General features: G+C 48.2%; 1 protein-coding gene across 1 annotated transcript in view; it reads right to left on the minus strand.

The window, feature by feature from the left end:
* SLC14A2 (solute carrier family 14 member 2) overlaps positions 1 to 25967 on the minus strand; it is a gene marked incomplete at both ends in the record, with an annotated part of 51981 nt that overhangs the window by 11821 nt on the left and 14193 nt on the right. The window contains 6 exons of the mRNA XM_080820976.1: positions 1558 to 1680; positions 16609 to 16780; positions 17280 to 17329; positions 19049 to 19183; positions 20243 to 20390; positions 24726 to 24918. Of these exons, the coding sequence (XP_080677102.1) occupies positions 1558 to 1680; positions 16609 to 16780; positions 17280 to 17329; positions 19049 to 19183; positions 20243 to 20390; positions 24726 to 24918 (821 nt within the window). The remainder of the gene's footprint in view (positions 1 to 1557; positions 1681 to 16608; positions 16781 to 17279; positions 17330 to 19048; positions 19184 to 20242; positions 20391 to 24725; positions 24919 to 25967) is intronic.

The raw sequence follows: 25967 nt of genomic DNA on the forward strand, positions 1-25967 counted from the left end.
TGGGTTAAATGATGTCCACATCATGCCTTGAAACAGATTTTGGCATGTTCTTGTAATTCTAGAAAACTCTTGTAAAGTTGCCATAAACATATTTTTGTTATTACCAGAGAATTTATTTTTAAGGATGACCAATTTTAGTAGGGTTTTAGGCATCCTAAAAGACCTTTGGAAGTTTCGGTCTTGGTGCTTTGGTTCCCTCTCGTGGTCATGTGTGAGGATGGCAGGCTGGGCTCAGAACACCTGGTATTTTTAGACCGAATTGGGCCTTCCCACTGCATTCGTGAGCTTTCAGGGTACCGACGCAACAGAAGGATGCATCAACGGCACTGTGCTCCCATTTTTGAAGAGACAGGGGCTGCAAATACCTGTGTGGTTGGGAAGCTACACTATGTAGGACAAATTAATTTTGGAAGCTTTGAAAGAAAGAGTAGAGCAAAGATTCCTCTAGACGCTGAAGCCAGTGTGTGTGGCGTCTCAGGGGACCCGCTGCTTGTGTGTGAAGCTCCTCGTGTCTGCTGTTGAGCAATTCCCACTGAGCCATGTCCCAGGCTACTTTGTACTCCCTACTAGGGCCTCCCCTTCCCCAACCCCCAAACATGGGGATAGAGGATGTTCGGAAGGGGACTGTTAACCTTTTGAGGAAAGCCACACCTTCTTCTTGCCCTGCCGGTGACCTCTGTCAGATACAAACCCCTGGGCCAGAGGGTCCCTTAGATGTCTCAATGTCCTCTCCCCTTGCGTGATGTTTTCCCACACCCCCAGGCCCGTTTCTCTGGGTTGGCCACTTTGGGGGGGAAATGAGGAGGCTTAGATGAGCTGGAGCAAGAACGTCAGGGACACACCTTCTGGGAAGCACGTGACGTTGTAAAAAGGACTCTCACTGGTCCTCCCTCACCTTGTCCCTTGCAGGCTGTGTGACTCTGGGAGAGGCCATTCCCCTCCCTGAGACTTAAGGGGCAGAATGAGATTACTCCTCTGCCCTGGCTCTTCACGTGGCTACTTTTGCCTCTGATTGGGGAGGACTCCTCGTGCGTCCCTCCTCTGCCCCCGGCTCCTCCCTGGCTTCTCCCCTTGCTCATTTTGGCTCCCTCGTGGCCTGTGGGAGCCCCCTCCCCTTCCATGGCTCTCCAGCTATTTCCTTGACCTTGACATCTTGACCACTGTAGGTGAGAAATTTCACTTCTAGTCTTGTAAGTGGGCACGTGGTTTGTGGTTTGGCAAAAATTAGAATCTCATGGGGAGCTTTGGAATGCCCTTATGCCCACCCAGGCTGCTCCCCAGATGAATTAGATTAGTGTCGCCAAGGATGGGACACAAGTGATTCCAATACGCAGTCAAATTTGAGACCTCCTGAGTTGGCTGCTTGTCCCAGTTCCAGCATCACGCCCCCCCAACCGGGCCATGGCTATGGTCAGAGGTTGGGTGTGATAAGAATGAGCCTGGCCCTTGTGGCTCTCCCTAGTGTCCTAGGAAGTAGGTTCTGTAGGTACTGCTACTGTCCCCATTCTAGAGATGAGTAAATTGAGGACCTGGGAGTGAAGGGAAGGCAGCACCCACCTTTGCTCCTCCTCCGAATGGATGACCACTCAATGTGGAACACGCTCCTGGGCTTGGGGGGCCCGGCCTCCAAGCCCTCATGGGCCTTGGGGCTTGCTGTGGCTGGCTGCTCCCTATCGCCACCTAGCCAGGGACAAAGCAAGACAGGTTAGTGCCTGCCCAGGTGCGCACCTGGTGAGAGCCAAGCAGGCAGAGTGGGGAAAAGTCACAAGCAGGGGCCGGAAAGGCAGGAGCTGCGGGGGCTCTGAAGCAGCAGGTGGGAATCGCATTTGTGTCTGTGTCAAGCCTCCAGCTTCTCCTTTACCCTCACCCCCCGCCCTGCCACCAGTAAAACTTGTACTTCCTTTCCCCCCAGAAACTGTCACAGACACGTATACATGTGAAGAGAAAGATGAGCCCTATTTCTCCAGCAGGAAACTACTCAAAGACCTACTCGGCTGGCCCTGGCCAGTGTGGATGGCGGACCCTCATTGGCCGCCGTTCCTGTGCGTTAGCCTGTGCCCTGTCCTCCGTTTGGGGCAGAGAGTGTGTGTGCTGGGGGTCCTCGATGCTGGCTGCACGTTAGAACCACTGGGTGTGTTAAAAGATGCCCGAACCCTATCCCAGACCAATTAAAAACATTCAAGTTTTTATATGCCCGTCATATTTAAAAGATGGCTCTGACATGCACCTTGGGCTGAGAACCGCTGACCCAGGTTCTTTCTACTCAAGATGTGGCCCCGGGGCTGGGAGCACGAGGCTCATCTGGGAGCGTGTTACCAATGCAGAGTCTTGGGTTCCAGCCAGGCCAACTGAATCAGAGCTTATATTTCAACCAGACTCCCCCAAGGCATGTTACAGTTTGAGCAGCCCCCATCTATGGAGGTAAGGGTCCTCCTGGAGCTGTGATCAGCTACAGTAAGCTCTCTGCTGGACTTTGTTATTTCAGATTTCCACACGTGGGGAGAGCACGGCACACATCCCTCAGGACAGGGTTTCTCAAGGCAGGGCCTGAGAATGACGGTATCCCATCACCTTGGTGGTTCGTTGCAGTGCGCGATCCCGTGTCCACCCCATGTTGATCAGCTGAAGTACGTGGTGGTCCCCCAGGTACGCAGGTTTAACACTTCCTACTCGGGGCTCTGGTGTACTCCGGAGCTCGAGGATCTAGCGGCTGCCTGGAGCCGTGGATGGGAATTACACTTGGATGAACTGGAAAACTGAGGCTCGGAATGGTTTCTGAAGCTTCCTAGATCCTGCCTGTGCGGTAGCACTGGGCCATAACTCCCTAGGCTGGAGGAGCTCCCTGATCCCGAGCTGCAGAGACACCTGGAACATCAGCCTGCCCACGGACAACCCTGCAGATGGGTTTTGTGCCGGGGACAGGGACTGAGGGGGTGGCACGCGTCATCCGACACGGCGGGATATTCTGCGGGAACGCCAGTCCCAAGCACTCTTCTGCCAGCTGGAAGGGCACCTCTGCTGGCCCGTCGCTTCTCGTTTCTCACACGCCGAGTGTCAGCTGCCCCAGCCACCCCTGGGCAGAGTGATATTCTGACATTAGCCTCTTAGACTGAGAACTGCACAGAACTACAAGATCACAGTCTACCTCCTGTGTCCTGAGAAATCAACTGAGTCACACGGCTTAGGAATCGTGGCACAGCTGGGACTTGCTCCAGGTCTCCTGACACCTGATTTGAGGCTCTGGAAATGGTGGCAGGAGGACTGGTTGCCCTTTCATGCTCTGGCCCGTCACTGTTAGCGTCCCAGATTGGGCTCCCTGCTCCGGGCCCGGGAAAGTGGGGGCAGGGCCCATATTACTGTGTGTTCCTTGGGTCGATGTCCCAGCCACAAAAAGCAAAAGCAAAAAGTATTTTTCTTTCCCTTGAACGCTTTTTTGGGCCTTTCTTTGGGGAGGTGGCGTCAAAGAGGGTCTGACATGGAGTTGGTCCCAGCTCTCCCGTGGGTATGACTGAAGTGGGTGACAGCAGCCTCACCCGACATGTGGCCAAGAGTTGAGAAGGAAAAGTGAGAACAGGTGCCACCAAGAACACGAGATAAATTCACAAATTTCCCGTTTTTGAAAATACTTAAAGCAAGGATGATAGCCGTTTACCGCTACCTTTGGGACAGATTCTCAGGACTTTCCTAATGGAGAAAGGCGATTTCAAGACTATCATGAACACATCTGTCAAATATTCTCGAAATAAATATTCCACTGGTGTGGTGGGGAAAAAAGAAAGCAGCAGTAACTCTGGCCAGGAACCAGAGTCACTCATTTCCGCAGGCTGTTTTCACTGCCAGGCACGGCGCTCAGAAACACACAGACCTCCGTCGGCAGCCCTTGCAAACTCAATCCCCAGAATGATGGTGGACATTTTGGAGGGATACCCTCTATTTCTTCCTCATCCAGTTATGAAGATGAGACAATGCTTGCAAAAGGCTCTGGAAAATAATTTTGCAGGGCTCACACGTCAGATCCCTTTCCAGTGAGGCCACTGCCCTCGGATGGCACATGGCCCTCCGCAGCAAGCAGGAGGGCTCGCTGTCCCAGTGCACAACTGCCTGCACTGACTCTTAGCGTGCCAAGTGTCAATTACGTGTTCTTGTCTGTCACCTTCACAGGACGGTGAGGGCCTTGGCAGCCCGGGTTATACCCCATTATCTTGGCTTCCCCAGCACCCAGCATAAGCCTGGTATTCTGTAGGCACTCAGAAGTATTTGTTGAATAAATTCATGAGGGATAATTACACTACACACTCTAGTTTCTGAATGGTATAAGGAACAGTCATTGGCTATTTCAGGGTCTGAGCTATTTTTAAGAATAATACATCTCATTGTCATTGTTAAATGCTTGATAAATATTGACATAAAGGTGAGAACCTTTCGTTGGTTGACAAAGGTAATGGCTGAGTCGAGTAGGGTTTTGCAGTTCACAAGATAAGAGCTGATTATTTTCAGTGGCACTTGGATAAAAGAAAGGGAGTTTACAGATGGTGATACAATGCTGGGCCATCTGTGACCAACCAACCAGAAACCCAGGAATCCTGCAAGAGTGGCCGGGAGAACTCAGCTAATGAGATAGAAGAAAACAGACCACTGAAGACAGAGATATTGCTCCATGGGCTATGGGAACTACGTATTACAAGGTCCGTTCTGTGTGGCCACTAATCCCTAAGCACTTTGGAGGTGGGGCTGGGTGTTCTACGGTCCAAGAGTAATTTTGTTCATAATAACTTACTTTCTTGGGTTCCTTCAACTTTTCTCCCCCTAACATCATGGCACACCTGGAAAACAGTGCGTGGCATGGTGCAGTGAATAGGTAATGTTGTTTATGGCCAGAGGGCCTGCTCCCACGGACTCAGGGTCCACCAGGCCCACCTGGCTCCTTAGAAGGCCAGCGAGGGCTCGGTGGGTCCAGCTTGGCGTGCGCTGTGGCCCATGGTTGGAAAGGCTCTGTCCTTGGTAGCCCATGGGTAGACTTAATGGCTGAGGAACTCCTTGGCCTGCCCTCCTGGTGTAGGAGTCATGGCTCTTCTTCTCTGATGAGCCTTATTAAGTAGCCCAATGCATGTGGCTTCCCACTGCCATTTCAGGGGCATGGTCCTTGCTGTCGAGGACTGCCACCACCCTGTGTTTTTAAAGGCAGGGGTCCAGCAGCCTTTCTTCCCACCGACTCACAGAAAGCCCAGTTACGAGGCACAGTATCTGCTCAGAAATGCGATTCCTGGAGAATTGGGTCCCATCGTACTCCTACCTCTACTGATGCCAAACATACAGAAATAGTCAACTGTTCAAATCCCAGGGGTCCCACCTGCCAAATACAATTTTGAAACCTAGCCCATTTTCTTTGAAAGGAACTAAACAAACCAAACCATGTATGACATCGTTCAGAAGAGGAAAACTGACCTAGTCCGTCTTGCTGAAAATCATTCTTTACTTGGACAGGCCCATGCTTAAATCCTTTCTGTAAGTTGTCTTTCTCAGATTTTGAACAGATGTTACTGTCTCTTGCAGGTGGTTCGATGCCATCCATACACCGCTTGCAATGTCCAACATATGGAGTATCTGGAACCCACTATTAAGACCCATTTGTCATCCCTCCCCAAAAAAGAGTTGCCTCCCCCAAACCCCACTCCAAACCTACTTGTGTATCATTACATTTGTGACACCCAATAAAAGGCCAAGGAGAGTTCTGGGCCATTGTACACCAGCTCCTTCTCTGGTAGCATATTTCCATATTCCCTTTCCCTACATCCTCTTCCCTGCCCCCTTCCTCTCCATTATCTATGGCAAACATAGCTAATTAGTGATAGCAGTCTCTCCCAGTAAGTTCCCAAACAGCCTCAGACTCCTTCTTAACCCACTGCTCAGACAACCAATACTAATTAGTTAGAATTAGCACTTGAAAGTACACTTGAAAGTTTCCCACCCTCTAGCATTAAAGGAAGGTGTAGCTACTGTACACGTTTGAGAGAAGGGGTGTATCAAGGCCAAGGTGTAGCTTTCCAGCAGACGCCTGGCCACAGGCCCTTCAAGTCTCACAGGATAGCCTTTTCTCAGCAAGTTCACCAAAGATCCTTTGGTGCCTGTTTTGGAGATCACATATCACACAAGGTTGTCCAAGGAAACCACATACCATAAAAGGTCATTCTCTGATCAGATAACTTCAATATCCTGGAATGTTCCAGAAACACCTACTCTCTGTAGCTTTCAGAATATGTCTACAGTAATCCAAGTTGGCTGTGTGAGAGAGGGGCACCAAAGAGAAAGGTTGTTAAGCTGGGAGGTTAAGATGTTTGTAGATGCTCAGATGGTTTAGTTCTACTGGCACGTCTGAGGAAGGGGTACAGGACCTGAGGGGAAAGGCGAAGATGCCTGGACCAGGTACCTCCACCTTGAAAGCAGCAGGTAATGATCCCTAGGAAGAAAGTTTTCAAATTCACTGCATTAGCCTCCCACAGGTCAACTCCACATGGTGCTGCCATGGGAGCCATCCTGATGTCAGAGTTGTGGGTCACAAAGTTGTGGAAAGGATGACAAATAGTGTGAAGACTCACCCAGCGAGCAGCTAGCATGGTAAGGGGATTTGAGGGCTGATGGATTAAGTTGGTTCCATCACCAGGTGAGCAAGAAGAGCTCAGAGCTATAAGTTAGGACCCCTGGACTTCTGTCCAGGCTCTTTTATCACCTGGACAGGTCCTTGGACAAACCATGGCTTCCTTATCTACACAGTAAGGGCTTTGAACTGTATCTATTTAAGATACTGTATCTATTTATTTGTATCTATTTAAGATGTATCTATTTAAGGTTATATATTATGATAGAGATATAGATAGATATAATGTATTAAGATACATTAAAATGTATCTATTTAAGAACTGTATATATTTAAGATGAGCTCTTCCAACTAGAAGCTTCCAGAATCTAAATTCTCTTTGGAGTTCTTAGTAATGCTCCCTGTTTTAGGATGAGCTTCCCCAGACACCGCAGTGCAACAGAAGAAACAGAAAAACATCAGCCTTCCTTTTTTTTTCTCTTCCTCTGAAAAGTCAGATGGTCTGTTGGCTGCGGGGCATGAGGGGGCTCTGTGGTTCAGGTCTCCCCCACAAGACCTCTTACCTGGGTTCCTTCTGATTTCCTGGAGGAAATCCACAGGACTGGAGGAATCTAGATCATCGGGATGTAGGAAGAAGCTTCTTTCCAGTTAGGTGGCGTTTCTGGTCCTCAACTCCGGATGTTGGACTGATCCCTAATCCCAAAGCCCTTCACTTCCTGGAGCCCGCCTGCCCATCTTCTTGCTGTAGGTTCACTTTGCATTCCCTGACCCTATGCCTGGCACACGTCTTCCAGTTGAGAAAGGGTATCATGGAGGAAGAGGGAGAGGAAAAGCAAATGTTCTTTCTGCAGCTTGCTCTCACTCTGGCCTTCCTGACAGAAGATTCTTTCTACACTCCCTGAGGAAGACTGGCTCTGGCTACCATGGTTCCCCCACCTGGTTTGATCAGCAGGTTTCCTTTAAAGGGCCAGAGCCAGAGATCCTATAGTAGGAGCTTCCCTGTCCTCCCTCTGTTACTCTTCTCATTAGAAATTCGCTCCAGCACTTGCCTTTAAAGCATCATCTAAGTGTTGCCTCCTCAGGGGGCCAATTTGCCTTCCAGCCTCAATAAACTCCCTTAGTTCCCTATACACGCAGGGCACAGACTGGGGGACCTTATTGCCATCTCCACGGAAATTTCTGCACAACCCGATACTAGATGCTGTCTTTCTGGTTCTGTGGAAATTTTCAGACCTTTGCTCCTTCTCACTTATGCTGACAGGGGTCCTGAGGACTCACCACGGGATCCTCTCCAAGCAAGAAGGGCATGACCTAACTACTGCCTCCAGAAAGGACTTGAGGTCTATATATTAGGAAAGGTGACCCTCCCACATCCCAAGGGGCTGTGGGGTCCGGTGGGCTGGACCAGTTTGAGGAGGGGGGCCCAATCTAAACATGTTTTGTTTGGCTTTGTGGTATGAGGGGTCAAGCATCACTCCCCTGCCTCCAGTCCATCCCAGGTTTGTGTACCTTCCCCCATACACACATGCATGCACACACACACATCACACACTCATTGATGGGGTGTGAGGCAGCCTACCCAGGTTTAGAAACAAAACCTCACATTGAGGAAATTAGCTACACCTGAGTAGACAATCTCCCTACTGACGTCAAAGGCCCCCTTCCTACCGTGCCAGGTGTTTCAGAACTGCCAAAGAGGGGATTTGATCACAGAGGTCCCTCTGAAGAAGGAAAGCAAACAACCAGGGGAGGAGCTGGGGGGGGGCCCCACATTCCAGGGACAGGTGTGGAGCTGAGTAGAGATCAGTCCCGTGCACAGGGTCCTTACTTTGGTATTGCTAGTTCAGGATGCATGGATGTCTGCCAACCACACTTTTCCTTGTCCCCCAGCAGGCAGCTCTTGGATCAGTTCTGCATGCTCTGGTCTTTCCTGAGGGTTCCTGAACTTCTTGCGGTATGTTTCCTCCAGCCCCCTAATCATCCATCTTCCCTGGAAGTGACAGGAAAGATGCCATCATGGAACCAGTTTGAAAAGACTGGAAATAAGTCTCCCTGAGGAGCCATTCACAAGTTCATATGCAGCCCAGGAGCCAAAGTAGACAAGTAGAGTGTCTGTGATACACACCAAGGGTGGGACAAGCACGTGCTGTCCTGGAAGAGAGAAGATCAAGATGGAATCTTGTCCCAGGTGAGTCTCACTGAAGGCTGCAGCTCATATAACAATGGCTCCCCAAGACATTGGTCTATGCCCACAGATTATTTCCTTGAAGGCTCAGTCAGAATTCACTTCAGAAATGAGTTTTATTCACAGCCTCCTGGCTCCCTTCAACTTCACATTACCAGTCTTATAGAGGGAGGAGGGCTGCATTGACCACTGGGGAGGTGAGATTTCTCCAGAATTGGCCAGAGTTCAGGTGGAGTAAGTGCATGCTGGGCTAGATGTTCTCCAAAGAGCTACGATGTCCTTTACTTCTGTTCCAGCAGCCTGATCAGCGGTATGAGGGGGCTGAGGACCCCTATTTATCAATTTACAGGGGGCAACAAACACTTTTCCAGCAATCCCTCATCTCCCTCCTTGGGGCCTTGCAATTCTAGTTTCACTAGGGAGAGAAGTGTTCCCTATGGGTTCTTCTATCTTCTCTGAATGGCAAGAGGTGTGAAAAGCCAGGCAAGTAAAAAAAAAAAAAAATCTCACATAAAAAGTGAATGCTTTTCAAGTTGCCAAATGAGACTGTGGTTTATTGGGTAGAAATCACACCCTCACTGAAATGCCAACTCCTAACTAGTTTAGATTATAGTTGTCCCCAGACCCTCACAACCTTTACGACCCAAGGAAACAAAGCTCGGACTCATATAAGAAGCACAAACAAACTGGGGCACATGGGTTTAATGTAACCACAAATACAGGCCATGATGGTTTGAGTTTCCAAATGGGCAGATCTTAGAAAACTGACCCAAAGAAGAACTCCCTGAGAGGGGAGAGTGATAGAGGAGAGCCGTTCAAAGACAAGGCACGGTTGGGTGATGTTGGCACCTCAGGCTGCATCTTGTGTGAACAAGTATGTTGAGCATTTTGGCAAACTGTAGGAAAAGCTGTAAAGGCAAGAGTGGTACGCTCTTACTACATTTGGTCTCCATGTTATTAACTTTTTGCCATTTCCGCGATGCCTCCTTCCCATTCCTCTGTAGGGATTCAGGGCCAGAGTATCAGTGAAACTAATGTTGGAAGAGAGAGGCTTGCTGGTCAGCTGGTCTACCCCTGGCCAAAGCGAGCATTCCCAGCAGGCCTCTAGCCCTTGTCCCTGCACTGCCAGAACAGGGGACTCAGGGTCTCACAGGACTATTTCTCAGTCAACTTCCATTATAAAAATGTGCTCTTCTCCACGGATTCCAAGTCTACCTGCTTATCAGTCCCACTTAGTTACTCTTGCTCTATCCTCCGAAGTACTACTGAGTAAGCTGACTTCTTCCACATGCTTACTGCACACGGCAGATGGCCATTTACGGCTGCCTTTCTTTCTCCAAGCCAAATATAACAGTGTCATCATCTTTCCTGATGAAACAAAGTGGCTTCAGACCTCATTCACCCAGCTTGGTCTCACCTAGCATGTCCTCCATTGCCAAAGACTCTTTCAAGGTATGCTACCCATTTTTTTTTCCCTTTGTACTTTCCCCTCATTTTTCATCTAACCTATTCTCAGAAATGACTCCTACAACTTAAGATGCAAATGATTGATCATGCTTACTGTGTTACCTTCCCAGCACTGTTTACATTTTAACAGGTTCAAAGCCTTGAACTGAAAGGATGGCTGGGAATGTTTGGGTATCAGGTAATGGCAAGATAGAGGATAAGAGACGAGGTACAGAAATCTTCCTGGGACCCTTAATGTCATGCTGGGTACTTTTCCTGAACAGAAGACCAATCCAACCAGATAATTCACTCAAAATAATGAAACTGTGAACTTCCATGGCTCAGGCAACTGTGCTGTTATCCCCATCTTCACCTCAGGTGAGACTACTCACCTGGCCAGATGAATTCCCATAAAATGAATTCCTTGAAGGCAGGAACTGAGCTGATTCTTTCCTGGCCAAGCAGTGTCCTGAGTAACATGTTAACAGTTCCTCATACATGTCTTCTAGATGAATGAGTGAATGAGGTCAGACAATAAGACAAAGTTTCCAAGGGGCTGGCTCATGAAAATTGGCAAGTGGCCTTGGGCACAACAAAAGAATAATATAAACAGACATGGAGATTCAAGATTCAAAATCCCAAAGATTTTCTGAAACGAAACGTGATTTTTGAACTAAAAAATTCAACTTATCTCTTGAATTGAAGAAAAGAAAGGTTACTGTTGGGATCTGAATTGGTGGCCTGGAAGATCAAATGGAGGAAGTATCTTAGAGCAAAGTAAAAATACAAATGGTAAAAATTGTGAAGGAAGCAAGCAACTTGGAGCAGAGGTCGAGGAGACTGAGTATGTGGATAACAGGCATTCCAGAGACAGAAGAAGGACAAGATGGAGGGAGAGCAATAATCAGACAAATGTTAGAAGAAAAGCTGCTGAGCTGAAGAAAGACTTGAGTTTGCAGATTGAAAGGCAGGACTGATGAGACAAGACACACATTTAGGCTTGACTTAATAAAATTCCTGAAATCCACTGGAGAACATCTTATGATCTCTTAGAAAGAAAGAATATGCTATTTATAAAGGAAAAAGAATGATATTGACATCAGTAATTTGTAACACCTGGAAGTCAGAAAATGGAAGGACAATGACTACAGACAGCTGAGGGAAAGGCTGTGACCCAGGGATCCCCCCCCCCCCCCCCCGCCCAGCCAAAATGTCACTAACTTGCAAGGGAGAAACTTTGTGGATGTTCAGAGTCAGAGAACATGTCCCCCATATTCTGTCATACAGTATTTGAACAAAATACTCAATATTCAAACAAGAATCTAAACAAGTAATAAATGAATCAGAACAAAGACCATGAAATAAGGGAAGGTGAAGAATAAAGGAAATGGTGATAAAAGGTAACACGTCCACTCTACATAGTAAACTCCACATGAACAATGATAGAATTACCAGGAATCTGGGGCACAGGGGCCCCATAATGATTTTGGCAAAAAATAAGAGGCAAGGGGAAAAAATTAAAAAATGATAAATAATCTCAGCAAGATCCAGGGGTGGGTGAAACTGGAGAAGTGAGTTGTGATAAAAGTAAAAATGGGGGCTCTGGGGAGGAGAAGAGTGAATGTGGTATATAAGGCCTTTAGTTCCTCAGGGTGGGGAAGGAGCATCAGAGAAATGGGAACTCTTGTCACAGTAAACTATTGACATCTTGTTTTTATATGACAGAGAAACATACTTTTGATCATGAGTGTTGGGAGAGAAGCAGGAACAACTAGTGAAAGGGAAAAGAATGGTAGACTTCCAAAATAAACAAAGGGAAGAAGGAAGGAGGTAGTAGCATGATCATACTTGCAAGATGAGGAAAGTAAAAAGATAAAGTAGGAATAGCCGATACATAGTAAAAAATAAAGCAAGGTGGAAGAAGTAAAACTAGCATATTGATGGTTACACTAAATAGGAAGTGGCTAAATTACCTATTCAATTACAGAAACACTAAGATTAGTTTAAATATAAAACATTGCTAAATGCTATTCTTAAGAAACATAGTTAAAAGAAAATGATAAAGATTGAAACAAAGGGTTAAGAAAACACTAGGAAGAAAGGAGGCTAGATAAGTTGGAATGAGGTTAAAAGCATGGAGAAGGATAAAATAGGTAGTGTGTAATAGTAAAAGATAACATTTATGAAAAATCAATGATAGTCATTGTCACTAGGCACCAAACGATATAACTGATACATATATGAGACAAATGTTACAGAAATGCAAGAGAGTTTCATGAAACTCTACATTTATAGTTGTTGTTGTTGTTGTTGTTGTTTTTTGTAGGCTCCATGCTGGGCCCAGTGTGGCACTTGAACTCATGACCCTGAGATCAAGACATGGGCTGAGATCAACAGACATTTAACCAAACTGAGTCACCCAGATGCCCCATAATTAAATTTTAATAAACCATTTTCAGAATTAAGATCCCATAGACGAAAAAATAAATAAGCACATAGAAGAATTGAATGATGCAATTAACAAATCAATTTAATATGTATTTCCTTCAAATCAAAAGTTTGCATTTTGCATTTCCAAAATCAACCAAGTACTTGTCTACAAAGAAGAATTCATATAATTCTAAAATAAAGGTTTTACAGGCCATCCTCTCTGCTCATAATAAAACTAGATATAGAAAGTTAAAAATATAAAAGATCCCAAGTGCTAGAAACTAAGAAATCACTCTTAAATAATTTTTGGATCAAAGAGGAACCAAGAGTAAAATTATAAACTATTCAAAACTGATCAAAGCAGAATACTTTATTCCCAAACATATAGCACACTGCTATAGCTATACTCAGAGGAAAATTAATGGCCTTAAAATGCCATTGTTGTTAAAGGAGAAAGATCTAAAATGAAGAAACTTTACATCAATTCTAAAACATGAGGAAAAAGGAACATTTAAATTTGAGAAAACATGAAAAAAACCAGAAAAATAAATCAATAAAAGAGAAAACAAACCAGAACTGTAGATAGGACAAATAAATCTCAAACTGCTTCTTTGAAAAAGCCAATAAAATGGATGAACCCATCACAAACTTGATTAAGGAAACGAGAGAGCCAAATTCCATGAATAACAATAATGAATAACAGTAGGGTAACAATGTTTTAAATCTAAAGAAAATGGATTATTTTATAGGAAACAAACTGAAGCTTGACCAAGAAGTAGAAAACATGATTATGTCAGTTAACATAGTAGAGATTGAAAGATGAGTCCAGATTGATGATTTGAAAGTACATCAGGACAACATCACTTCATGGCTGACAGCAGAACTCATCCATGGAGGAGAGCAGACAGAAATGGGTGGGGGGAGATGATGAGGTCAAAGGGAAGAAATGAGAAGATCTGGGGAGGGGATAGTGGAGAGAGAGAGAGGATGGTGTGATAGGGACAATTTCAGACAGTATCTCCTCTACTGCCCCCTGCTGCCCAACATATTCCTACTCTCTTTAATGACTATGTTCAGCTATATTTACGTTCAGCTACCATTTGTATAACAACCATTGTACAAAGGAGCTGCTACCTGGAGTCTGGGGGTGATCACAGCAAAACAGCCGGGATGCGTACCCCAAAGCTCTTCTCCCTTCTCTCCTGGCGGCTCACTCCTGTGCAACCTCATGTTGGTGGTGTCTCTCTGGTTAAGATTCCTGCCCCTACATATCTATCCTACTCATCAGTGGGATGGGAAGGCACTGGTGAAGGCAGGACAGGGCCACTCCAGGGAGTTCTCCAAACCGCCTACCACTATTTGGGCTACTTCAGAGGACATCTGGGCATCTGTCCATAGCCCATGGGCAGGGTGAGCTGCACAGGGCTGACTTTTCTTAGAGGGGTGGGGATTTTCATTTCCTCCCCACCCTTGTTCATGCCCACAAGAGAGATGCGGCATCTGCCTGCCAGACTGGCTTAATAAGATTTGTTCTGCTCCAGAAGGAGCTTGTTTGACCACATTTGGGAAATACCATCGATTTTCTGCTTCTTAGCCCCAAAAGATGTTTTTTAAAAACACTTCCTTCCTCCTGGACAACATCCCTTGGCAAGCGAATTCAGTGATTGACAATACTTCTTCCAGGCAATTCTTTCTTATTTCGAATTAGTAGATGTTTTCCTATTTTTACGTAAATATCTGGCCATCTTGATCATAATGCATTATAGAATTTCTAAGGCCCTGTGGTTTTTCCAGACTTGCTGGACATGCTTTTTCCTTTTTCTGAATTACTTAGCTTTTATCCATTTTTCTTCCCATGAATTTGGCAGCTGGCAATGCAGTTAACATTTAATTTCTACAGGGATGGAAGGGGGAACTTGGGAGGAAAAAAGCAACCCAGACACCTGTGACCAAAGTGGGACCTTGTTAATGACAGAGACGTGGGGTGGGAAAGAAAGGGAGAAGAGAGAATCTTGTCCAAGTGAACGGAAAGGACTTTTTATATCCAAACAGTTTTCCTGTCCTGGAAATCCAATATAAAGCACGATTAAAACCCAGCTTCTGGGTGCCTGGGTGGCTCAGTCAGTTAAATGTCTGCCTTTAGCTCAGGTCATGATCCCAGGGTCCCACTCCATCCTGCTCATGCTCTCTCTCTTTTTCTCTCTCTCAAATAAATAAAAATCTTTAAAAAAATCAACAAACCCCAGTTCCTGTCAGATCTACTTCTTGGGGTGGAGAGTCTCATGGACTTGAAGGAAAGGAAAGTAGATTTTCTGGGCACAGTTTGTCCGTAATGAATGAATGGGGCATCTGGTTCTGTTAACTCTTATTAGAATATCTGGGGGGCCTCCCCTCCCCTTTGGGTAATTGAGCCCTGTCTGGAAGGGCTGACATCCCTGTCCTCCGCAGACCACCTGCCCTTCACACGCCCCTGTAAGCCTGGGGTCTAGGAGCTTCCCTGTTCTTCCTGCTGGAGATGTCTGCACACTGAGCTGTTTTTCCTTCCTCTCATGGTGGTGCAGCTGCCCGCAGAGGTGGAAGCCGTGAGGGGTCTGGGGAGGGGTGGTTCCCAGACACTGCTGGTTAAGGAGGTCCTGGCTAGAAACGCCGGCACCAGGTCAAGGAGCCTCGGAACAGATCTTCCTGATTCCAGTCATACTAATCTCACCTTCCTAAAAATCTTCCACTCTCACCCGGCAGGTCTGTTGTAAAGACCTGCCCTCTGCCCACCAGCTCTGAACCGTTATTATGGCGGGCATCCATGTCTGGCACTGGCACACCTGGGCTTGTGGGCCGAATCTAGTTTCCTTGTTTCATCAAGTCTTGGAGCACAACCATGCTCATTCACGTATATGTCATCTAAGGCTGTTTTATGCTACAATGACGCAGGGGAGTCTTTGCTAAAGACACTGTAAGGCCTTCAGAACCCCAAATATTTACTATTTGACCCTTTCCAAAAAAAGTTTGCTGAACCCTCATATACATATAAGTGGAGACTGAATGTAAGTTAATGACTGTAATTGGAAAGTCAAGTTATGAACTTCATGGATAATTGTGCTTCTACTCAGGTTAACCATTTGTTTCAAATATCACAGAACCTCATAAAGCTTCCAACACCCACAGGCAAATAGGACAATGAGATACACTTCTCCAGCTTTTCACACGCTGAGCTCAGATACTTTTCTCAACTGGGATCTCTGCACAAAGTTGCTGGTTTGACTTATACTGAGACATGCTTATCCTTCATACTTTTCTCCTTTATAATAAAAGTCATATACGGGATTCTCATTTTTATGAATTGTTTCCTGCTATGAGATATCATCTTGCCCATACTCTGACCACTGAATATTCGAGACTGCCTATTTAGACACTCTCAGTGCTCTAACTGAGTTTTGACTTTAAAACTCTTATCAGTGTGAAATTCCTCTCTTTTATGTGACGCTGGGTGTCCTCATCGGCCACTAAGCAAGCGTACCTTCAATTCTTGGCTTGTATCCCCCGAATTCCTACCCACTCTGGGTCCGCTTGGGAACCCCTCGGCAAGGTCAGTGTTACAGCATCTATTATTCAGCTAAACACGCCACGAAGACCATCTTTGTGATCATCTTCCCAAAAGACTAAGGAGAAATGTTTTTGTTTGAAGACAATGACATTGAAAGCACACGCCTCACTTCTAACTCCGCAAGCTCATGCCAACTTCCTCTAATGTTGTACGTGGATAGTTACGGCTACTTGGGCAGAGAGAGAAAAATCAGCACCAGGGAAAGGGAGGTACAGGTGTGTTTGGTTCTAACAGGTGCTAGGAGAGGCACGGAAGGGGAGTGCTGCAGCCGGCTGACCCAGAGCTGAGACCACAGGGAGCAGAGACCAGGTGCAGGCAGAGAGCGTTTCTGCCTAGAAGGGGGCTAGTCACCACTGGGGGACTTCTCTTCACTGCTCTTCGCTTTAAGGTAGTAGGTGCGGTTGGCCTCCGGGTAGGTGACTTTGCTGAGTGGGAGCTTGTAGATGGCCGGGTTGTTGGTCGTCAGGAGCAGGAAGGTGAGCGTAGAGAGGCAGAAGGGCCAGGTACCTGGTGGCACACCGACCTGGAAGAAGAAACACTGGGGTTTGAAAATGGTCCAAGGCTCCAGGGACTCTGGGGGAGAAGGGTGTGTAGGATGTGAGGATGGGGATCCTTCTTCTCTTGTGATGACATTGGATTTTGGGTTCAGAACATCCGAGGAGTTCATCTAGGAGTTTGAGATGTTGGTACCTTAGGACACAGTCAGAATCTTTCAATGATGGAGCTGAAAATCAGTCTGGGGATCATTTCCCACATCTGGCCACACACAAACACCTCCATCCGTCCATGTAGGTTCCCTGCTGCTGGGTGTATCACTCTGGCGCACACACAGCCAACCCCAACATACCTCAGAGGCACAGGCGTGCAATTGCCAGTCCTTCTCTGGACAAAACCTGGATAAACCTTGACAGAGGCATTGTGTGGGTACTAGCCACCATAACACACTCAGGATTCTTCCAGAAACTGCAAATGTCCTAAAGCCCTGGCTGGGGAGGGACACGTTTGGGAGAATCCGAACTTACCACCGACATTATGTTGGAGAGGGCTGCTCCCATGTATGCACAGAACAGGGCTGTGGAAAAACAAGGACCACGGAGTCAGCTTCCCAGGGTCTGCCCTCATGCCTCCCCAAAGGCAGGGGTCCCGTCCTGTCTCCAGCAACCTCAGTGTCGGCAGCACACCCTGACATCTGGCATAGTTGCCTGACATGGTTATGGTAGTTATCTTTATGGGTAGGTGTGGCCGATCTCCCGCCAGACCGTGTGTTCCCGGGGCAGAGATGAAAGTCTTCTAGTCCTTCCCCACTTCCACGGGGAGTCCACACTTCCATGCATAGAGTCAGGGGTCAGTAAGCATCTTGTGCTTGTCCAAATTGACATTGGGGATGGTCTGGCACAGGTGGGGTGGCTGGATTATTATTGGTCTCAGGGTTGAGAGGTCAGATTATGTGAGCCCCCCAACAAGTCTCCTCCCACCCAAGATTCTGAGCAGCTATGATAGACCACCACGGCTGGACCTTACTGGTCCGTGATCTTGTCTTCAGGAGCCAGGCATCTGAGTTCACCCTAGGATGTGGCCCCGAGGAGAGTTAGGGGAGCTCATCCACACCCCCGTGCCTTTGGACAACCTCCTTCTGCCCCTTCACCTTTGTTCTTTCTGTTCCTCTGTCCAGAACACCTTCTCTGCACACCCTCTCCCCTGTACCTCCCCAATTCCCATCCTGGAAGTGTTGAGATAAACCCCATCCTCCCCCAAAGCCTTTCCAGATGGTTCTAGCCACAAGAATCTGCCACTTCTCTGAAGGCCAAAGGCAGTTACAGTCTTAGCCTCAAAATATCTGGCACTTTTGACTTGACAAATATTTACCAAGCCTACTGTCTCCCTGCTGGCTGCTGAGGGGAATACAAGGGACATGGAAGTCATTTACAGTCTCCACACATGAGTGGGGAGAAAAACAACAACAAAAAATGTTCTTCTGCCCTTTACTTGTCTCTAGTTTTGCTTGTTAAAGTCCTACTGTTTCCAGAGAATATAAGCAACTTCAGGGTGGGAAGACTGGTGGAAAGATGGGAGCTGGGGTTTGAATCTTGCTTCTGCCCTTAATAGAGGTGTTCCATGCCAAGTTCACGAACTCTTCTGGGCTTCATTCCCTCTGCCATAAAATGGGCCGACAATCTATGCCTGGTAGTGACCTTGGGAGGACTGAGCTCACATGTGGTGCTGGGGTCCAGCTATAATAAGGCCTCTAGCCCATTTCCCCTGGGACAGCACGCTGTTTACTCCATGGGAATCAAGCTCCCACAGTCCGATTTTCTGCAACCTCAGTGCTCCCAAGCACGTCATCTCACTGGGACTTTCCAACAATCCTTTCAGACACCACAGCCTTAACAGTTGTGTGATTACTTCTCTTCTGCTGGGTGTGGCTTCATGAGGATGTGGTCACCATTGCATCTTCCGTGTCTAGCCTAGGGCCTGGCACTTAGTGGTGCTCTGGAATGGGTTGTGTGATGAAAATATATTACACCAGGACACTGACACTAGCACATGAGGAAATGCATGTGTGATCTCCTTGTAAACTTCCAACACTGTTGTAATAGCAGTAAGTGTGGTTGTGGCTCTATTTGACAGAAGAGAAACCTCAAGGACCCTGGTATTGGGACCCAAGCCACAGGTCCTTGTATCCCTGCTGTTGAGTTCCGATTCGTGTCTCCATGGGTTTCACATAACCAAGTAGGGAGGGAAGGAAGGAACAGCAGAGTGACATGGCTGCCATCTTTCCCCAGATACCCACCACAGACGAGGGCCAGCAGGTGGGTCTGCCAGGTGAGCGCATAGAACATGCCCCCAATGGCGATGCAGGACAGGACACAGTTGTAGCTCCAGAGTCCCATGTAGATCGTCTTGAAGGGCGTGGCCACCGTCAGGGCTGTGGGACAAGGTGTGTTGTTTCTGGCCAGTTCCTGGTCCCAGCACAAAGGCCATCTCATGGCTGGTGTCAAGTCTCAGGGTGGCCTCATCTTGCCATCCTCCCCATCCTCCTCCCTCCTCCCATCAAAGAAGCCTGTACACACGGCATCTGGTCTTCAGGAACCAGCAACCAGAAGACAGCAGTGGTTTCCAAACTGTGTTTTGGAGATTTCACACAGAGGTATGACTACTTCCAAGGTGAGGGGAAGTCAAGGTGTTGGGATTCTAGGCCTTCCCCACTCCTTTGGCCACAGCAACTGCATTTTTAGCAAGAAAGCTTTCAGTTGAGAAAGGTCGGCTTCAAACAATTGGGGAAAAGTATGTATGTACACATATAGGCACAAGGAGATAGAGAAATATTACAGTGAGAGGGTAGGATGCAAACAACAGGTGAATCAGGTAAAGAATGTACGGGGTGCTTTGTGTACCATTCTTCTTTTTGTAATTTTTTGATTAGTTTGAAGTTTTCAAAGAATTTTTTTAAGTTCTGCTTCCAAGATGTTTCTGACAAATATTGGAATGAGTCAACAGGATCCTAGTCCCATATGCTTAATGCCAATTTCTGGCTCTGCTGTCCATCTAGCCATATATAGGTGCGTATACATACATATACATACATGTAGAAATAGTAAATCACATTTGTCAGGTAGCAACACAAATTTTGAGAAATCATTTTCCTTTAGTGTCCTTGACATTTCGAAGTGTTGGGTGATTTATACCCCTTGGTCTGCTACTGCTCTCCTCCTCTCTGAGTTCCCCTCCTCCCAGCCACCAGCTCCCGGGGGGCTCAGTGAGCAGCCAATCAGGTCTTCAGCCCCTTGTGTCTCTCTACATATCCCGCTGTGGCAGTCTGCTCCCTCTGGAGACTCCAGAAAGGGAAGAATACATCCTTCCCTTGACAGTGTTCACAAACGTCAGCGAAGATCATAGATCTAGAACATTTGCCACGTGTAGGGATGGAATGACCTCAGGAAGATTATCCCAAAGCCCTCCCTGCAGAAAGGGGACTGTGTCCTACCTGCCAGCATCCCCACAATGGAGCCAATGGCGGCATGCAGGCAGATGAGTGGCGAGGAGATGAACAGAGCCACCAGGAACACGCCGCCTGTCCAGGGATTGTCGCAGCCATACACCTGGCCGACCCCGACGGGGATGGCTTGTAGCAGCTGCAAAATCAACAGAATCGGGTCACTGGAGTGTGAGCACAAGCCGCAAGGACCAGGCCTTAGGGTCAGGATGGAGCCATTCCTGGTGGGGCTAATGGGATGGAACGGGGTGGAGGCAGCACCGGAACCCTCCGTGTGTAAGAGAACTTGGGAGGAAGGACACCAGCTGGAACAAATCGCTCTTCACTTCACCACCTAGCAGGCATCTGGCATCCCCCATGCGAAGCCAGGCAGGGCCCCCCAACACAGGTACTTCTGAGGTACACATGACTTCTGCTCTGAGGGGAGAAGCTTTGAGGGTACCTCCTCTCTAGACTGCCATTGGGGGTTTCGGGGCACTAAGATATTTTCACTAGACTTTCTGAAATCCTACAAGTATTCCAGGAATATTGGAAATATTTTAGGTCATTTTGATGATTGCTTTAATCTAAGGTCTCCCAGCTCACTGACAGCCAAGGCCAGGCTAAAGCCTCTGAACTTGATCCCTAGTCTACAGGTGGTTGCTGTAGGCTCAATGCTACCTCGGGTGTTGTGGGGTTCTGGGAAGGAGGAGGGACTTCCCCTGCTCCAGGAGCCTCTAGCGCTGCAGAAAGGTAACGTGAGCAACTTTGGAAAACAGAACAAAGCCAACATTCCTGAGCCTGAGAGTCCTCTGCTGGGGGCGGTCAATGGAGATGGTTAGCTTGGCAGCCTGGTGGCCCTTTCCTCCGCATGCTGAACCATCCCCATCCGACAGAGGGGGGGAAGAAGGAAAGGAGGGAGACTGGCAGACCAGGCAGGGCACTGGCCTGGGAGCTACGGGCTCCTGCCTTCAGGGGCATCTGCAGGAGCTCACGGCTTGATGGTGAATGTGTCACTTCTTCCTGCTGGGCTCTGGTGTCTGCCTCTCTAACGGGAGGAGGCTGCCTTAGCAGATGATCTTCCAGCTTTAAAATTCTGCTGTCTCCGCTCCATTACTAGGTGATGTGACCTCTTTGAGGGCGGGGCTTCTTTATGGCTGGGTGCATACTAGCCTCATAGATGTGTACTGAGTGGCGCAGGGGTTTCCAAACCTGGCTCTACGTTGGAATCATCTGGAGATTTTTTTTAAACATATAATGTATTATTTGCGCCAGGGGTACAGATCTGTGAATCATCAGGCTTACACATTTCACAGCACTCACCATAGCACATACCCTCCCCAATGTCCCTCACCCAGTCACTCTAACCCTCCCTCCCCGCAACAACACTCAGTTTGTTTTCTGAGATTAAGAGTCTCTTACCACCTAGAGATCTTAAAAAAAAAAAGAAAAATGATGCCTGGCTCCTCCCCAGCACTGTGACTTAACCGGTATGGGCCTGACCAGGGCCTCAGGAGATTATCATGGGCAATGAGTTTGGGGACCCCCGGGTTAGTTTCACATGACCTACTATAGGAGCTGGGAGTTCATTGGACCTCTCCCTTTGGGTGAAATTTTGGACTTTGTAACAAACTGATTTAATTCTGGAGTCAGTCTGATTTCTTTAGAGAATAGTGTTTTGAGCTTTTAATCTTTACCCATCCTTGTCTCCGGATGGGTGGCCTTTCAGTCACCGAGCCCCATTTGGGCCAGAGCCTAGAGCCCTGGGCTGGCATGACAGCATGGGGGTGCAGCTCATTTAAGGGAGCCCCAAGAAAGCTTCGTGCAAGTTCAGGGAACAGCTTCTGTCCGGGGAAGGGGTTAGAAGTCTACTCAGTAACTGCTCTATGACTTCCCCACCCCTGAGGAATGCAGGCTGTCGAGGGGGTTCCAGCTCCCCCCTTCCCCCTGGGAACACAGGTTTGAAACGCAAGCAATCAAGAATGAGAGGAATGAGGGGCAAGTAGCCTCTGAACGGAGCCTGGGTTCAGAAAGCTGCTTCCTCTGCGGGGATCCGTATTTTAGCTTGGTGAACTGCGGCCCCGGGGCTGCCTCCCTCCCCTCCATCTGCTTTCCAGCACTCCGGGGTGAAGGTGTGAAGGCAGTCGGGTGTGCATGGAAATGTACTGAGCACCGGCCTCCTTCCTACTCCCTACTCCAGACGATTCTCTGGTAAAGACGACAGTCTGGATGAACAAAAAGGAAGCCATTCTCGTCATTATTTTAAAGAGAAGGAGGGAAGGGGTGTTGGGCTGTGGATGGTGTGGAAGAAAAGGAGCTGGAGGTCAGAGCAGTGGTGTGTTGGGTAGCTCGGATGGTGAGCTTGGGCCCACGTGAATTTGCGGCCTGCCACTTTCTAGTTATGATGAAGATGAACAAGAGGCCTCTCTTGTCTGTGGCTCTCCCCCATCAGCACTTGTGGGGTGGGTGGGGGACTCCGGGGCCCTTCTCTTTGGCAGCGCCACCTGGAGCCCACCTCACAGGTAGGGCTTGGGGACAGCAGGTCTGGGTCTCTAAGGCAGTGCGCCTAACTGTCGGACGAGGACCACTGATGATCCTATCAGAGTTAGGGTTTTGCCCCTGCTCCCATCCCTGCTGTTTTCCACTGGAGAGGCTGGGCTTTGCCTTCAAGGCCATTCTTTCGGATTTTGACCCTGACCCTGACTCTGATCATATCCATGCCCCGGCCCCAGACAAAACTTTACAAAGACAACATCTTTAAAAAAGGTTTTGTGTGGGGGCACCTGGGTGGCTCAGTGGGTTAAAGCCTCTGCCTTCGGCTCAGGTCATGATCCCAGAGTCCTGGGATCGAGCCCCGCATCGGGCTCTCTGCTCAGTAGGGAGCCTGCTCCCCCCTCTCTCTCTGCCTGCCTCTCTGACTACTTGTGATCTCTCTCTCTCTCTCTCTCTCTCTCTCTCGCTCTCGCTCTCAAATAAATAAAATCTTAAAAAAAAAAAAAAAAGGTTTTGTGTGGTTGGCAGCAGCATTTGCCCTAGGGCCCAGGAGTCTATCCTGTTCCGAGAGGCTTCGGGTCAGAATGTAGCCCAGAGCCACGCTGCCCGCCCTGCCCTGGAAGCCGTGGTCCTGGAGCTGAGCCCCCCGGGGGTTTCAGTACATGTAGACAACAGGCTCGGCCGGGTGGTGAGGGCTCAGAAATCAGGTTGTCCCAACAGTACTGAAGACATGGGTTATGTTTGCAAGCAGTCAAAAGGCAATCATGGAGAAGATATTCTGAAGGACTCTAGAAAGTCAAGCCAGAACCAATGGGGGAAAGATGGAGGGGGTTGGATTTTGGGGGAAGGTAGAGAACACTCCGGCACTTAGTAAAGACACCCAGTGAGGGCCGGACTGCACGGAGAAGCAGAGGGTTCCCCTCACTGTGGGGGCTCCGGCCGAGGTGCCTGTGCTGCCTGGGACGAGGCAGGTGGCAGCTCGCAGCCTGGGCTCTGCAGCAGGCTGCCTGGGTTTTATGCTCCGGCACAAGCTGCAGTTTGACCCTGGACAACTAATTGCCTCTATGCCTCTGTTTTCTCATCTGGGAATGGGGACGAGTTCAGAAGCCGAGGGCTTGGAACAGTGCCTGGTACATAATAAGCCCTCGTGTGAGCGCTTAGCTTTCTCTATTGTGCATCAACGAGGCCAAAGGTTACAATTCTATGTATTTAATCTTACGTTAGATTTTTGTTACATCTCTTTATCCCCAGTGTATAGACATCAGTAGAATAAATAAATATGTACATTTATGATAGGTGGATGTAAAGTAGAGTTTCTCAACTTCAGTATTACAGCATTTGGGGCTGCATAGTTCTTTGTTGTGGGAAGGGCTGTCCTGTGCGTAGCAGGATGTTTGACTGCATCCCTGGCTTCTACCTGCTCGATACGGGAGCATCCCTCCCCCCAGTTTAGACCGTTTAAAAAGTATCTGCAGACATTTGTCCTGCTCAGGAGGAAAAATCAGCCCTGCTTGAGAGCCACTGAATGAAAAGTACATGAAAAATCATCCTCATTTTCTACTGATAATATCTTTAAAATCCTAATTTTAAATATTCATTTTGGTGTCTTGCCCCTCCCCCCAGCCATCCATCTCATTTGGTATTTCTCCCCGAACCCCACCACTGCGTAGCATCACCTTGGCACTTGTCTGTGCCCTTGTTTACTGTCTGTGTCCCCGTGGGGAGTGTGCACTGCAAAAGGGCAGAGAGGCTGTTGTCCTTTCACTCCCCATGTATTCCTCATGTCTGATAATGTGCCCGGCATGTATCGGGTCTTCAGTGAGGGTTTGGTGAAAGAGTACAGGGAGCCGGCAGTGGCCCTTCCCTGTCCTGTCCTCGCCCATGGCCATCATCTGCAGCTGCATCTGGAGAAGCGGAGAGCCTGGGTAATCCACAGGCTGGTTACGGAGAAGCTGTGTGACGGAAGCAGGGGTCCCAACTCATCTGCCGCTGGGGAACTTACCAAGGGCATCTCCATCTCTGTCCAGGTGATGTTGGGCACTGAAGACATGGGCTCCACCAGCGTTGTGGGGAAGAAGAGGTTGTAGTGGCCAGTGGCCGCCAGGTACAGGGTCACCGCCATGTTGAAGGGCAGCGTGAAGACCGGGAGGTCCCATCTGCTGAAGATGGAATTCAAGGCACTGGAAAGAAGTGGGCTGAAGATGAGAAGAACAACGGTTAATCTGTGCTCATCCTATCCTTAGCTTTATACCGTCTTGTCGGCTCTGGCCACAGTGCTGCCCACTGTCCCCTCTCCTTGGCACGGCCATTCCTGACTTCTTTGAGACTCTAGTGGTCCAACTTATCTGGAACTGGGAATAAAGTGTTTGATTTAAGGTGACTCTTTGAGAAACAAAATTTTAAAGTGTTATAATTTGTTTTGAATAGAAACCTTTATAAATTAAATATCTTAAACCAAGAATTGGTTTCTTAAACCAAAAAAACCAAACAAAATGTCATCCTTAGAAATACCATGGATTGGGGCACCTGGGTGGCTCAGTGGGTTAAGCCTCTGCCTTCGGCTCAGGTCATGATCCCAGGGTCCTGGGATCGAGCCCCGCACTGGGCTCTCTGCTCTGCTCCCTGCCCGCCCCCCCCCCCCCACCGCCCCGCTTGCCTCTCTGCCTACTTGTGATCTCTCTCTGTCAAATAAATAAATAAAATCTTAAAAAAGAAAAGAAATACCATGGATTGCCTTTGGATCATCAAGATGGACAATAGCTACTCCTGCGTTGTGAGAACATTGTAGAAGTCTGTCCTCGTGGGAAGCAGCTGCTATGGCACGTGCAGGTCATGTGTGGGCTTGGATTCAGCTCAGATGTTCTGAGCTACTCTGGAAGCCACCCCGTGAAGACAGAAACTTCAGTTGTTTGTGTCCTCTCTCTTCTCGGCCTCTTCCTTGGGAAGAGCATGCATTTTGGAGGCAGACGGAGCTGGGTCCAAATCCTAACTATTACACTTACCGAGTGAGCAGCACCAGGCACTGAAGCTCCCTGAGCTGTACTTTCCTTGAAGGGACCAGCCACGGGAGACCCCTAGCCCCCCACATCTTCCACACTCAGCGAGCTGCTGGACGGAACATGAAGGAGTCACGTGATCTGGCTGACTGGTCTCCTTTCACGACCACGAGTCCCCAGTGGGCATTTAAGACTGCCTGAAAACCCCACCACACAGCTCCAGCAAATGAACTCTGCAGCTTGCTGAG

The sequence above is a fragment of the Martes martes genome (genome assembly GCF_963455335.1).
Source record: "Martes martes genome assembly, chromosome: 13".
NCBI classification, from domain to species: Eukaryota; Metazoa; Chordata; class Mammalia; order Carnivora; family Mustelidae; genus Martes; species Martes martes.